At 42.0% G+C, this 16,499-nt stretch overlaps 1 protein-coding gene across 2 annotated transcripts; it reads left to right on the plus strand.

Annotated features, from left to right (window-relative positions):
- Nucleotides 1-390: 390 nt before the first annotated feature.
- Nucleotides 391-9,244, plus strand: hmgb3a (high mobility group box 3a). 2 transcript variants are annotated; one of them, XM_080022830.1, is made up of 6 exons: nucleotides 391-477; nucleotides 2,600-2,668; nucleotides 3,896-4,036; nucleotides 6,417-6,556; nucleotides 6,983-7,157; nucleotides 8,280-9,244. In XM_080022830.1, exons 2-6 carry the CDS (start codon nucleotides 2,660-2,662, stop codon nucleotides 8,415-8,417), a joined length of 603 nt encoding a protein of 200 aa, XP_079878956.1. In that variant the 5' UTR covers nucleotides 391-477; nucleotides 2,600-2,659; the 3' UTR covers nucleotides 8,418-9,244. The 2 variants fall into 2 exon arrangements, with proteins under 2 accessions (XP_079878956.1, XP_079878957.1); XM_080022831.1 differs by having other exon boundaries at nucleotides 437-490.
- Nucleotides 9,245-16,499: the final 7,255 nt, after the last annotated feature.

The following is a 16,499-nucleotide window of genomic DNA, read 5'->3' on the forward strand; positions in this document are numbered from 1 at the left end:
ATTTATTAGGCATGTTTGTTTATTGTTTTAATTTTATTTTATCTAATATTGACTCAAATTGCGTTCCATAATATACCACCATTGACATTTCAATATCACCAACCCCGAGATTAGGTCATCACAAAAGGGACCCCAGATGTATAGTCCCACCATAACGCAAAGTTCCTCTCACACGATGCACCGCGCAGACATAAGAACGTAAACTTGAACCGGACCACTTTTACTCATCCCAGCGGATGGTGTGTGACAAGCCCGCGTATCAGCCAATAGCAGGACAGGGATTCGGAGCGTGCGCTACTTCCCGACCAATCAGCTCCGTTGGAGGTTGTTTTGAACAGCAAACGGTTCTGTCCAATCAGGCTATTCTCGTGTTGAGCTAGCGCGATGGCTGTAAACACTGTGGGGTTTCCGGGGAAGAGGATAGCGAAGGCAAAGAGAGATACTGCCTGGACTCCAGGCTTGATCATCACAACGCAGGTACGTCCGAAAGGTCTGAGGACATTTTTTTTTGTATTTTTCGCGACAGAAAAATATATTATGACATTACAGGAAAATAAATATGCATTTGTGCCAGTTCGATTATAGAAAACTATTACAATTACTGGGCTATAAACAGTCTTTAACACAATTCGAACGGTATTTCACAATATATTGTGCCTTACCTTTTTATTCGTCAAATTATATTGATAATAAGTTACTTATTAAAAAATGTGTGTGTGTGTGTATATATATATATATATATATATACATATATATATATATAAAACAATGCGATCGTGTTTAAATTGTGAAAACAGACGGTTTGTTTAAACATTTCAGGAAGAATTAGCGGAAATTATTTTATTAGATTTTAATCGCACCGCCATTTTGTTACAGAAAATGTATTGTCTCGGGCTATCCAAAATAGACAGCATTACGTTTTAAACTTCCTCCCATTTCAAAAGTTAAACGCTATAATTTCGATTCATACATCGATCGGCTCGTATGCGCTTCGCTACGTATGCTCAACGCTGTGAATATGGCTGTCTGAGCCTAACACAAGCCTTTTCGATGGGGACAAGATTTCGAGGTAAAATCAGAATGGAATTTGCCATTTCAAAGAAAGATATTCGGTTTCCAGCAGATACTGTTATCTCTACTCTTAAATATTAAAGACGACGGAAGTCATCGTCGACAAACAGTGTTTTGGACACTTTCGTCTTGACTCAGACAGCCGCTCGCCCCGTGCATTAAAATGGCTGGCGATTTCAACCATTGACAAGAAGCCGCCCCTGCACCCACAGCGGGCGGGGTGGTTTTGTTAAAAAAAGTCAATTTTTGCGCTGTCTTGAATATCACCGTGTTTCGTTTCCGCCGAAGCCGTTTTATCTTTATCCCACTGTAATAAATATATTGTACTTTGGGCTTTAATTCCGTCGTTTATAACTTTTTACATGCGCTAAGCGGAGCTCTCTGTACAAATGGCTGCACGCGTAGTCTTTGTTATAGGCGGTGCTGCACCAAGCGGCGGCGCGAGGCGCGACTTGCTCTGAGCTGCTCGTTGGCGGCTGAGCGGATGCGTTTAGATCGTAGGGTCAGGGTTAGGGTATTGTCATTTGGTATTTTTTTTATACTTGTTTGTAGTTCGCCGTTATTGAGGGTGAATAGAGTCCAAAACCAGAGGGGGCGTGCACCGCTTTGTTACCTTCTAGTCCCACAAGCTGCCCCCCCCCCCCCCCCCGCGAGTTTCACAGAAGCCATTTTACTCAATGGGAGCCAACTCCGAGACCCAACTCTTCGCGCTGTACTGCGGCCGCCAACAATAATCGACCTGATGCGGGACGAACAAATAATTTACCCGGAGAAATACCGCCGTTCGTTGGAATATGAAATCGCAGAAGACTAGTTGGACAAAATAAAACACCAGTTTCTCACATGAGGACGCGTTGCTCAAAATGGAAGATGAATAATTTTGGTTGATGACCTCTCGTTGTCTTCCACACATTATCTAGTCTACAGCGGGCCCCCCTGAAATTCTATCTATCTATCTATCTATCTATCTATCTATCTATCTATCTATCTATCTATCTATCTATCTATATATATATATATATATATATATATATATATATATATATATATATATATATACTGTGTGTGTATATTATATGAATTGTTTAGAGATTTATTGTTCGTTGTTTATTGCAAAATTTGTCCGTTTTTTATCTGATTTCTAATTATTTTGGTTGGTTGTATATTTCACAATGATTTCATTTTTATACTTTGTAGTTAGTAGTTAGTTTGTTGCTAAAAAATAATGACATGGTTGCTATAAGTTATGGTTTTGATTGGGTCATTTGACACAATCTAAATAATACACTTTTAACATCCAAGTAACAGGGACAAATTTGTAAAGTGTATCAAAGAGTGTGCGTCACTGCCATTTTTTATTTATTGACAAATATTCCCTTGATCAATCAGGAAAAAATAATGTTATCTGCTTGAAATGTATCAAAATTTGCAGCTCGTTTTAAATGCATGTGTTAAGGATTGCCTGTGTGGGGGGGGGGAGTCTGATGCTTCAATGTTCTTTTTTTTTTTTTTTTTCTTTCCATTTTAGGTTTGAACCAGAATCAGTAATTCGCTTGGTATCCTACACTCCTCCAGTCTGGCGAACAGAATGGCAAAGGTTGGTCGATTGATATGTGGATGGGGAGTCAGACCAACATTAATTTTTATTCTTTATTATCTTCCTAGTCGACTATTAGGCGGTAGTTCAAGCCATTAGTGGACTGATCGTCACACTTTTGTGATATTAATTTCATTATCTAAATATATCTTTTACGGGCATCATAAAATGGTTTTAAGTCCCAGGGCTGAGAAGGAATGTTATAACTAACATTGTTAACACTGTGCTATGTTCCAGAGAAATACAAACCTAATAACCAGCCTTTAGGATATCAATTTTATTTAGAAGCGCTGCATGCACGAAGCGAGTCACTGTTAATTACAAGGGTTAAGCATTACATCGGTTAAACTTATGAGGCCCTATTATTTTGTATGTATACATATAACATATTGACATCATTTGTACTGAAATGTAGCTATGGAAGATTGTTTTCCCGGTGCTGGCCTCTCCTCGTTAGGTACCCCTTGTTGGGCCATTTCCTGGGGGCCCTGGACTCCCGGGCTGCCAGCTTTATAGTGCCCCTTTCCGCTTCCCCAGGGCTCGGGCGCACCACTAGCCGGTCTCTGCCCCGTCCGTTGGAACATTTAAAATACAATTTGGTGATTGAAGAATGTGATTAACGGTTTCAAATGGCTCTTATAATATATGCAATATTTTTATAATATAAGCAATATTTTTCGGATTTTTAGACTCTTCTAAATTTGAACTTCCATTTAAACGCCAGGGAAATAAGTCGTTAGGAACATCCCTATTCTGAAAGTGTTGGAACAACCAGCAAGAGGACTGAAGATTTTGTTCATTTATCAGTATCACCAACACAATAACCAGCCTTTAAAATATAAATTTAATTTACAAGCGTTGCACAGCGCACATGCGTGAAGCGAGCTAGCGAGCTGCCTGTAAATAACGGGTAAAAGCTGCTCAGCAAAAGCTGTAATTATTCTTCTGAATGTGTCGCATCCAGCAAGGAGACTGAATTTAGTCCTGTTAAAATTATTATTTCAAATTAAAAGCCCTCTAGCATTTCATACAAGGGGCAGCTCCTGAATGACGTTTTATATATATATTTTTTTTTCTCTGTGGCCAAAAGACCAATTAAAAAGTCGGACGACTAAAACTCTTCTCGTCGGCTAACTTTTAGTTGACTTATTTGGGGGAAGCCATAGTTGAAACACCTGTAACAACAGTAAACTGCTCTTAAACTTAAAACAAATCACCAATCTGTAGGGGGACCCCAGGAAGCCCAAGGGCAGAATGTCTGCCTATGCGTGCTTCATCAAGACCTGTCGCGCGGAACACGAGAAGAAGAGTCCAGAGGTCCGCGTTAACTTCACAATGTTCTCCAAGAAATGCTCCGAAAGGTGGAAGGTGAGACACTAGCAAAGACGCATGCACTAAACAGAAGGCTTTGTGGTCTAGGGTAGGCAAGCAACTCACACCTTACACAGTTTGAACCGCAGCATTTAGTATGACACATTCATAGGGACCTTAAAGACACAAGTCATTAATTTGACAAGTTAATTTAATCGAAAAAATAAAAAATGTAATGAATTGTAAACATAAAAATACATACATTTTACTATCATCATAAGGAAAATATGTCTACATCTCATTGATCAATTAATCAATTAAAAATATATCAATCAATTAATTAATGGCTCACTTTTCCTATTTGGTCGCTTTTGGTATGCGTGTAATCATTTCCCATGTTAAGATATACGTTATAAAGGCAAAAGCAAACGTACAATGCCAAAATTCAAGCTCAGACAAGTGGCAGTCATCTTAGGTCTGCTTGGAAGGACATGAGGGTCATGACTGGGTCGCATGACCAGTTGACCAATCGGATCGAACGGTTCTAAATCTGATACTCTAATATAATAACAATAATAACTGTAATATAATGATTGGTTTGAGTAAAGAGGCCTGTGTAAAACAAAATATATTTAAAAAAAGTACCATAGCCTCGAACAAGAGACTTCATCGTTCATCAGAGTTCCCCTGGTGTAGAAACAGGCGATTGTTGTACCTGATGCAAAAGAAAAGAGCAACCCCAAGGAGCTCAATGGTTTTAGGAGTTATCTGGTAAAGGAATATATTTTGAAGGAACTAAAGCAAGCTTTATCCCATGCAATTGGCTCAAACCCTGGCAGAGGATAAAAAGCAAAGGATGCAATTCTTTTCAACACACATGTTTTTGTTTTTTTTGTGGGGGTTTTTTTTTTTGCACATTTTTGTGCTAAAAACTGTACTTTTGCACTTAAGCACAAAAACATGCTCGTCTTTTGTTTATAGACTTCTCCTATGCCGTTTTTTTTTTTTGTTTTTTTTTTTTAAGCAGGAAGCTGTTGTCACAGCTTAGTTTAGACCTTAAACAGGACCTACAATGCTCCTTTTCAACAAGTTAATATATGGTCTCTGAGGTCCCCAAAACATGTTTTTCTTTTAATTTTTTTTGTTGAAAATACCACTTGGATATTCATATTAATCCCCCCCCCCCTTTTTTTTTTTTTTTTTTTTTTTATTTCTGCTGTCTTTCTGCTTTCTACATCAGAGCACTTCCCATGCTAGCTCTTAGTGTCGATGCTAGCAGATCCGGTGAGGCTACAGTTGTGGGTGGAGTTACTCAGATGGGGGTGTGGTTCTAATTCTACTGAAGGGGTCGGTTATTAGTGTCGGGCTCCAAAGCTGAACCGCTCGTTTCAGGACATGTTTTCTGAAACAGACAGCTCACAAAAAACTGACTTGGTTGTCTTATTTCAGTTTGTGTATTAGAAGCCCATCAGAGATCAAAATTTATGTGCACAAGCAGTGAAAAATTTAGTTTGCATAATTGGCGTGGTTTTGCAACCTGTGTGTGAGTGACGCATCCAAACTGGACAGTATTAACAATAGCCAGCGAAGTCACTGGAATGGGCCAGTCTCAGCCATCTGCGATTTTCGAGTGGCAAGTGCTTAAGGAAGCCCATATCATCTTGAACTCTCCTGACCACCACCATAAACTAGACAACAAAAAAATCATAGAAAGAAATGTTGTCCCAACAGCAATTAATGTTCTCAACTTATATTTTTAGGCATCGTTATTATTTTATTCCATTGTCTTAGCAAGTTATGTGTTTTAGACCCTGTACCGTGTACTATGCAGCCAAACAAAACCAATAAAAAAATCTTAAATGGGAGAGTAAAATAAATGTATTCTGAATTGATTTCAGTAAATTAAATGATTAAAATCTTTTACAATCTATTAACGTTACTTAGAAGAAGAAGAAGAATCTTTATTTGTCACATGACACACCACACTACAACACATGCATACACACACATGCACGTGCTTTGGATGGTGGCTGGTCAAATGAGGCCTCTGCATTTGACCAACCCTGGCTTGTACTTCTTCCGGGGGGGCAGCCAGGAGCAGTGGGCAGTATTGGACGACGCGCCCGGGGGCCTGGTTCCAGACGATGGTGTGTGCATGTTATCTGGTGGGGGTCCTTACTGATGTTACATGGAGGAAACCCCACGTGAGCATGGGGAGAACTCCACAACAAAGGCTCCTAATTGGGAGACCTTCTTGCTGTGAGGCAGCAGTGTCACCTTCAAATAGTCTATTCCTCACTTATGTTGTCTTTGGGACTCCATGCTTGACTAGTCAATGTATGTAAAAAGATAAAGAAAACATCTGTTGCTTGTGGTCTGTCTAGATACTGTTTAAGGTTCGGCTTAAGTTAAAAAAAAATATGGTTCCCCTCCCCAGACTATGTCTAACAAGGAGAAAGGAAAATTTGAGGAGATGGCCCGCCAGGACAAGGTCAGGTTTGACCAAGAGATGCAGCAATACGCCCCTGGCAGGAAGAAGGGACAGAAGAAGGACCCAAACGCGCCCAAGAGACCACCGTATGCAAACAAACGTGCACACACACAACACAACACATGCACACGTGGAAAACAGCATGGCAGCTCTCACAGGCTCTGTTACTTGAGTGCTTGCCAATTGGTTGACCTACCAAGACCTTTGTTCAGACCAGATACAGAGTGCTGGATCTTTCCAAAAGCACAAAATCAATTAGAAAAGCAGAGAAACATTTTTCCTAGATCATCTGTTTTCTTTTGATCCAACTGCAGACAACTGCCATTTAGCCATGGCTGTAAATTGTTTTTAAAAATGTAACGACACACTTCCTGATAATATAATGATTGGCGATCTGAATTCACGCCAACGTTGAAATACGCCCGCTTTACAATGTCCAGCTGCACGATAAACCTTCATGGATCTCGCTTTCTGACATTTGATTTTCTCCTACTTCCTTCCCTCCATTTTAGCTCTGGGTTCTTTGTCTTTTGTTCGGAACAGCGTCCAAAGATCAAGGCTGTGAGCCCCAGTCTCGGTATCGGTGACGTTGCCAAGAAGCTTGGGGAGATGTGGAACAACCTTTCAGACGCCAGTAAGCAGCCGTACCTGCAGAAGGCAGACAAGCTGAAAGACAAGTACAAAAAGGTATGCTCTCACCTTACGTTTAGCACCAAATCTACTTTTACCAAATTTTTGTTGACGGGGGGGTATGGAAGGTAAACTGAGACCTTAAGGGAAAAATAACACTCAAATAATTGCGTTACTAGCTCCAATAAGGGTCTGATTTTCTCTCCTTTTGCAAAACTCGTAATTCTACGGTTAGGGTTAGGGTTGTACATATTTTCTTGTGCCATGCAATCTTGCGCTATAAAAGCGTTGACAATACGCATATATCATGTCGATTAAAGATGGATTGAAATGGATAATGGGTCTCAATGATGTGTCCTTTTTCATTCAATCATTTCGACACCAGAGGGCAGAATTGCCAATCCATCTTCGCTGATGATGGGTATCGACGAGTCGGCGGGAAACATATAAAAAGTTTAATTAAAAGTTATTTGAAATTTGTTTTAATACAATACATCATACAGATATATAATAATTTTTATTTTGTATTTAACATTTATTTCATAAGCGATTGTATTGAACTATACTGTACAGGCACTCCTCACTTAACGACCTACCTGTTTAACGACTGTTCGGAATTCCACTACCAGTGGGTATTGTACACTTGCGTGCGCAGCGTCTCGGCATCAAGCATCTCATCGCGTATCATCGTCCTAAGTCTCATTCTCATTCTCGTTCCTGCACTCTGTCAGTATTCACTACACTAGTGTTTGCCATCACCACGCCCCCTTACCGTGAAATAACACTGGTCCTCGCTTATCAACCGGTTTGCTTAACGACCTGGTTGTAGGAACAGAACTCGGTTGTTAAGTGAGGAGTACCTGTATATGGGAGAGACTAATTGAAGAAACTAAAACTATTTACACTTAAAATTGTTGTGCTTGAATTCATTGTTTTTGCATGTTTAAGCACATCTGAAGCAATAACATGGAACTGTGTCTTTCCAAAGTCATCTATGAAAAAGAAAAGTGCATTTTTTAAAAGTTTATTTATTTAATTGTCAGCATTCATAGTACAAAACAGCAGCACAGTCCTCCAATCCACACCCTATTGTTGTGTGCATCAGTGAATCTTGCAGTGGATTTATCGATTTATATTTTTAAGAGAAAACTCATGCTGTAGTTCCCGCTGTCTTTGCAGGATGTGGAGGACTACAAGGCAAAAGGCAAGACTGGCGGGGCGGGAGGAGGAATGGGTCACAAGGCCACGGTGAAGAATGATGAGGACGAGGAAGACGAGGAAGACGACGAAGACGATGATGAGGAAGATGACGAATAGGTTCTCTCTCACTCTTTAGCGTTAATTTATACATTCAAGTATTTTTCTTTTGTTACTGCTAATTCATTTATATAAAACAAATCTTTCCAGTTGATGTGTTTGCTGGTGTGGGAACCGCTGGTGACTTATTTCTGCACCTCATTCACTACCCCGCTTGGCGGCAGTATAACACAAATTTAATCTTCCCATGTGAGATCTCAAAGGCTTGGCCGCACCCATCGTGTGTGTGTGTGTGTGTGTGTGTGTGTGTGTGTGTGTGTGTGTGTGTGTGTGTGTGTGTGTGTGTGTGTGTGTGTGTGTGTGTGTGTGTGTGTGTGTGTGTGTGTGTGTGTGTGTGTGTGTGTGTGTGTGTGTGGATATGCACTTATGTCTGTATCTCACCACTACTGCCCAGTGATTTCCCAAAGCCTTTGTATCATCCAGTCCCTAGATTCTATTATATGCATTAAACAAACCTCTGTGTAATAACCAATATGAACGCCATATTGTTTAACAATGAATGTTTTAAGGTAGTGTGAGTGTGTTACTGTAAATGGTAGTCCAAAATACATATTCTGTTTTTCCGTTTTGATTTTAAGGGCAATTAAACGTTTGTTTCTTAAAATAGCACATATATCGGAGTTTGTGCGCTTAGTATGTGTGTTTGGTTTGGTGTGTTAGTATATTAACTGGCAGATACTAGTAGGGTAAATCAGATATTAAAAGTAGAATTTGGGAACCTTTGCTTACTAGCCAGCCTACACGTGTGCTGGCTACAGTCATTACTTACGTCTGAACTGTTCCTCAAAGTATAAAAGTGCTACTAAAATAAATCCATCCTAAAATGCTCTTGACTTTTTTTGTGAATATAACTTCTCAATGAAAGAATGAAACCTACTGTGAAGTGTGGTAGCAAAATGTACATTGAAAGGAAATGATGGGTAATAAAGATAAACAATCGAGTGAAATTCATCATTGCATGTCATCTCAACAAGACACAGAGATAAAACTTTATTAAAATCGATCAAAATTCTGAAAAAGTTGAAGTAAAAAAAAAATGTTTTTAATACCACTGATAAACCGGCGATCTTTGACTGACTGGGATCAAAAAAGAGTTCTGGCATTCGCAACAGAGAGGCCCTATTTTCAAACCCCACCCAAATGTTAACATAAAAAACTTGAGATAGCGATTTACCAGCTAAAACTGCGAGTGTCAAGCGCCAGATATCCTGAGGGAAACTTAGACGGGAACCAGATACTAGATGGTTCGATTAATATTTCGCCCCTATGCCCAGGTCAGACGACCGATTTGCACGTCAGAAGTGGTGTAGGTTTCGTTTGAACATTGGGACGTGGACACATTAAGCGGGGGTCTGGGGTCCTCCCCCAGGAAATTTTGACCGTCAAACACTTGTTTCCTGCATTCGAATGAATTTTTATGCGCCAACTAGTGTCTTTTCTGCACTATTATGTGGTGGAAATGTATTTCTGTAAAGGAAAGCTTCTTTCATGTTTTTATTGGGGGAGCGGGGGCAAATTCACGTTCTAAATATTGAGGGGGACGTATCCCCTGTCCCCTCTTGAAATATACGCCTATGCACGTCAGGACCGCGATGGGCCTCCACCAGAGTTTCCTCTGGCTTCACCCTGCTCAGGCATGGTTCACCATCTTTCGAGTACTATCGTACACCAGTGCGCGGTGGCCTTGACTTTCATTCTGCGGCAGTGTTTCTTGAGACCCTGTGACTTGCGCATGCATTACACTGGTCCGTGTTTCAAGACAGGTCGGATGGGTGGCCGACATCGCCGCCGACCCTTTGTGCAGAGTGCACGTGGGCCAGCCCCCGCCCAGGGCTACGCACAGTAGTGGAGCAAGCTAATGCCGGGCTCAGGGGCAGAACACACAACCGGACAAAGGCCCGACCGTGCGTTCGCCCTTCAACCACTCTACAGATAGATTGAGATTGTGTCTGGGTCATGGTCCTTGTCCGGCGGACAAGTCAGGTTAGAAAAGCACCATACAGTTGTGTTATGGTGCTAAATAACCCATGAGACCTAGCTTGAGAACGTTACATTGCTTAACAACAAATACATTAACATGCCTGCATGCTTAACTGTGGGCCTTGCTCGATTTTTCTCACACAAATTCAAACCATTTGAGACATCATCGCAAAACATGCAGATGGCCCCTGCATAGAAGTGGGGCACACACATGGGCTATATAAGTAAACTGAATGCTGTTTATAACATTTTGGTTAGTCTATTTATCGGTCTTATTTGATATTGTTTGATTAGTTAAAACTGACAAACAAGGCGGGGTAAAAATAACACTACACTGTGTGCCTGTCTGCACAGCACAAATTGTGTATGGCAGCACGGACACAGCACTACTGATATGTTGTCTTGCTGTCAAAGCGTTCATGTAATTTTGGAAGCCACTTCAACTCATGAGCATCATGTAGGCTACCTACTGTAAATTATCAATAGGCTAGAATGTTAAGAAAAATTGGCACGGCAACCTATCAGTTCATGAAGTACTCACCATTATTCAAAGGGCACTTAGCGAGACTTGCGCTCTGCAAAGTCATCCCGGTCAATTGATAATATTCACTCTGTCTATCCTGTCACATTGTGCTCCTCAGATAGTTTTTAATTCCTTTTCGTTTGGAGAATGAGTGCTCGGCAGTCACGACAGTGATGGGAAGAGTCAGAAACTGTTGACAGAAGTGATTGATGATGACAGATTTTTTTTGGCAGTTGATGGCGAAGGCAGCATGTATTACCTGGCAAACATTTGGAGGCGATTCACTCGTACATCTGCATGTTATAATGTCAACAGTGAGCGTGCAAATAAAACAACTACTCATGCAACACATTTCAAAATTATTTAATTAATGGGTTTATTTGAGTCATGACTCAAATTGTTGTGAATTTACCACCAACCCTGAACCCTGTTATTCCTATGTGACTTAGGTAGTGCATGTATACCAGAGTCCACTGACTGAAGGTATGGTAATGATTTAAAGGTGACATCATATTAGCTCTCGAACCAATTCCATTGGATACGTTAATACATATCAACGGCCTGCGCAGGCTATTCAGGCCGGGGTTTCGGAAGCCCATAGTAGGGCCGCCCTTCTGGCATTTGCCCAATTGCCAGATGGCCAATCAGTCACTGGTGCCGATAACAAACGATAAGCCGACTGATGTCTCAATATAATGTGATGTTTATCTCAATAACCTCAAATTAAAATACAAATATAAACGGTCTCTGTACCCGTGCTAAATATTTTCTGAAAAAAGTTAAATAACAACGGAGAGAGAAACAGCAAATCAACAAAAATAAGTCAAGAACATAGCTACTTTTCACATTTCAAAGGTATGTTTGCCAGCGGACTTATTTTGCGGTAGCACTACTGCTTGTTGGTCAAAAGTCAATAACCAGCCTTATAGAGTCTGTGAGTTGGTGAGTTCCTGGTGAGTTCAGCGTTGACAGTCCTTATGGCTTGCGGGAAGAAATGTCCGCCTGTCCTGAGCAGTACAGTTACCAAACCAGGCAGTGATGTTGCCTGTCAGGATGCTCTCCACTGCTCCAGAGTGGAAGGACTTGAGGATCCTCACTGAGACCCTGAATTTCTTAAGCTGCCTGAGGTGGTAAAGGCGCTGCCTCGCCTTTCTCAGTGTCTTTGTATAGTCCATGTTAAGTCCTCCGTGATGTGAACTCCCAGGTACTTGAACCTGATCACCCTGTCGACAGAAGTCTCATTAATCACCAACGGTGTGTGCGTCCTCGGTTGTAATCCTCTCCTAAATTCCACAATCAGCTCCTTAGTTTCGCGAAATTCAGGAGGAGGCTGTCGTCCTGGCACCAGAGTGACAGGTCAGCGACCTCCTCATGGTAGGCCTTCTCGTTGTCATCGGTGATCCGGCCCACCAAGACGGTGTCATCAGCAAACTTGATGATGGTGTTGGAGTTGGACCTGGCCACACAGTCATGTGTGTACAGGGAGTACAGTAGGGGGCTGAGGACGCAGCCCTGGGGGGATCCTGTGTTCAGGGTGAGCGTTCTGGACGTGTGCCTCCCCACCCTAACCATCTGGGGCCTGGTTTTGAGGAAGTCCAGGATCCAGGCACACAGCGGACTGTTCAGTCCTAGCTCCAGCAGCTTGACAGGCAGTCTGGTGGGCACTATGGTATTGAAAGCTGAACTGTAGTCAATGAACATAACCCCCATTTGGGCCATCCAGGTGCGTGAGCATGGTGTGCAGTACCTGGGAGACCGCGTCGTCCGTGGATCTGTACTCGACGGTACTCATTCAAGCAGGCCTGAGAGGTGTTTTTCGGCACAGAGATGATGGTGGACCTCTTGAAGCAGGACGGGACCACCGACTCGGCCAGGAAGGCGTTGAATATCCTAGTGAGCATCGGGGCTAGCTGGTTAGCACATATCTTCAGTACTCGCCCAGATATGCCATCTGGGCCCGCAGTAGATGTGTCGTTGCCACTTCAACTGGCTGGCTCAATGGGTGAGTGTTTAGCTAGGGCCACATTAAGTGATTTTCAAGGCAGATTTGGCAACGATTTGAGATCGAACTGAGTCTGCGGTAGTTGCACTGTAGAATCGTAGCCGTCATCGATATGTGTGTGAGTGAAAGGCTCCCTATGTCTATGTCTCTATATGATCCTAATCGGCCAGGTCAAGATTAAATTAAACATGTTTGATTTTATCTGGTTTAGTCTTTCCAAAATCCTTTGGTGTGTGCGCGTCAAAACCTCAAATCACAACAGCAATGACGTTGGTTAGTGCCGTGAGTGGCTAGTGGCGCACATGGCTATAGCGAAGTGCAGGGACCAACCACAGCGGGCGCAAGCCACCTTTTGTATTACGTATTACGTATACTTACTGTATTACGTTTTAGGAGTCAGTTAGTCGGTCTATTAGAAAGGAATTTTCTACTTTTTATTTTATTTTATTTTTTATTTTTTCCTAGGACATATTGTGTGCTATCACCGGGTGCGTTGCATTACATTTCACTGCATATATGTATGGAAGTATGTATATGTATGTGACAAATAAAAATCTTGAATCTTGAATCTTGAATCTTGTAGGACAGTAGCCACATTTTGCTAGAGTTAATGGAAGAGGGGATCAAGCTAAGATGGTTCTATTTCACCGGCTGACTCAGATCACACTCCATGTCAACCAAGGCAATTTGGGGTCTGAGGCCTTAAAAAGGATTTCAAATTCTTGCTAGCACTATTTAATCACTTGTCAGCCCACATGGAACAGGAAGACAGGTTGTAATAATAGGAGTATGCCGATTAATTTGAGGGGACATGTTGTTCGACAAGTTGGGTGAGTTGGTGAAGTATACATACCACATCTCAGCAAAGTTTGGCAAAGGGCACAAATATGTTGAAATCTCTTCTCAAAAAATTGTTTTGGATTGTTTTTTTGGAAGTGATAAAAAAAAGTCTACTTTGATTTTCTTTTTTTATTTACAATGAGTGGTTTTGTATATGTGGACTATATAAATCAAGTGCAATATATTTTAAATTTATGGTGGAAAAAAAGCTTCGGTGGTTCTGTTTATTTCCGGGATAATCGCGCGTATGTACTCTAGCGGAGAGTAGAAGATCCGGTTGAAGTCGCTCAAAAGGGAAGAAAGGTTTTTTTCTTTCGAAATAATTTTGACAACGTCAACGTGCTTGAACGAAATAATCATATCGCACTAGTACGAACGATTATTTACGGTGGTCGCGATACTTTTGGGCGAGCTGTCAGATGGACCAGAGGCGGGGTGGGGTTGGCCGATCGAACTCAGATCTAAAGCATGTGATTTTCCAAATCAGCAGCCTCGGTGGATAGTGTGCGTATAGTTGTTAAAAACATGTAATTTGGGGAGGTTTTACAGCGAATCAGCGTTTAAATCTATGAGCCCAATGATCTGGCAAGACTCGTTGACAAGACATTTAACAACCAAAAAAAACACCATCTCCGTGTCCGAGGATTCCACTTCCACTCACAGCGTCCGACTGAAAAGAGGAACTACCGGTACATCAGATATATTTTTTTATTCAGAATATTTTTTTGACCTAGATAAATGTTTTAAATATATATTTCATTATTTTTCTGATTTAACACAAACTTCACTAAAACGGTTCCTGGCACTAAAGGTGTGTGTGTGTGTGTGTGTGTGTGTGTGTGTGTGTGTGTGTGTGTGTGTGTGTGTGTGTGTGTGTGCAGGCATGCACACAAGCGCGCTCGTGCGTGTTTGAAGCCATGACTTATGCAAAAGGACTTATTCATGAAATATATGATCGTGATCAAGGTTGTACATACAAGTACAAGTATTACATTTCACTGCATATATGTATGAAACTATGTATATGTATGTGACAAATAAAAAATCTTGAATCTTGAATCTTGAGGTATTCATAAATGATTATCCATGAATTCGATGCAAGTGGTTGATGGACAAAACAATAAATACACGTATATGACAGAGAGAGATTAATAAAACAGAATCAGAATTATCAGAATAAAACGACAGAGAGTTATTGTTTAGGTTAGCTAACAATTATATAGTGATTGCAAAGTGCAAACATTTTTTTACACAGTTCACTTACATAAAAAGAGATTTATTGATAGTGAGTATGGTGACAGTTAACGTTTATAACGCCATACTTTTGAAATAGTTGACTAACTTAGTTACTACTTCGTTTTATTTAATTTTTTTTTATTTTATTTTATTTTATTTTTAACCTGTGCTGTCAGCATGCTGGGCAAACAACACAGAGTGTTTGTATGCCATTTGCATCCAGGACAGAGTTAGTCTGCAAGAGGAGTTCAAGTTCTCAACCTGCAATGCAACTCTTTGTTAATTCCTAAATCATCAAGAACTGCTGCAATAACTCTGTCCTGTGGATGCCCTGTAGAATGACAAGAGCACAGTTTTGGTTATGGAGAGCCACCACCAACCCCCCTCTTTGGAGAACTATTCATCATGTTTGGATCTATAAACAAGTGATCACTACTCCAAGAGGGGGAGAATCACCACGGTGAGACAAATAAACATAGAAACAAACAACATTTACTCAAAAACATGAACATTGGATGACAACATGTATTGAAAGACTGAATTTGGTCCAGGAAAACTGGAACTATAACTGGTCCCAGGGCCTCTTCCTGTCAAAGTGATGGCAGTAAATAAGAGAGGAAAGAGAGGAAAGCACCCCCGCTTGCTGGGATGCACTCCAAGCAGGGGTGCAAGTGTGTGTGCGTGTGTGCCTGGGTGTGTGTGTGTGTGTGTGTGTGTGTGTAAGATGTCCACCGGTGAGTGTACATGACTTATCCCCATTGGTACTGGTGTAGAAGGGCGGGCCACCCACACCCCCCCCCCCCCCCCTTTCCCCGGCGATGCCGGCAGGACGCCAGGTATACGGGCCTTCCGCCACCCCGAAGCACCCGGGGCACCCGCTGCAGAGAAGCCCCGCTGCAGAAGCAAAAGGCCAATAGCCACACCCCAACCCACACCCACAACGACAAGCAGTGCCGCCAGGGGCCCCAGAAGGCACCCGGCAGTGCTCTCCGCAGCCCCGCCAGGTCGCAGCACATCCCAAGCCACCAGGCGCAAGCCGTCAGGACTCCAGCCAGGCCGGGGGGAGGGGCCCACCCGACCGCCCCCCGGCCAACCACGCCCCCACACCAACCCGCCAGCGACCAGCCACCCCGGAAAACCCCAGTGCTCAATGTGTACTGTTGGTAACTGCAGTTAAAATTGCGGGGCTGGGGGTGCGAGTCCTTCAGGCAAGTCAAACCCAAATCACTCGCACCCCTCCTGTCTCGCAGACCCTGGTTCGATGGAGTGTTGTTAGAAATAGGATTGGTGTGCCAATGCGTGTGTGTGTTCGAAGCTAATGTGCAGACCAGGAGGGCCCTCACATGCCCCAAAGCGCAACGACATTGCACCGACTTAGGAAGACTCAAGTATTAAATGATGGAGTTATGTCAGTGATAAAAGTAGCCCATATCTCATTAAATGAATCAACATGGTTTTGGGATATTGCCAATAGTTTTTCCATTGAGATGTAATCTATTGA

Source organism: Zeus faber, assembly GCF_960531495.2.
Source record: "Zeus faber genome assembly, chromosome: 22".
NCBI classification, from domain to species: Eukaryota; Metazoa; Chordata; class Actinopteri; order Zeiformes; family Zeidae; genus Zeus; species Zeus faber.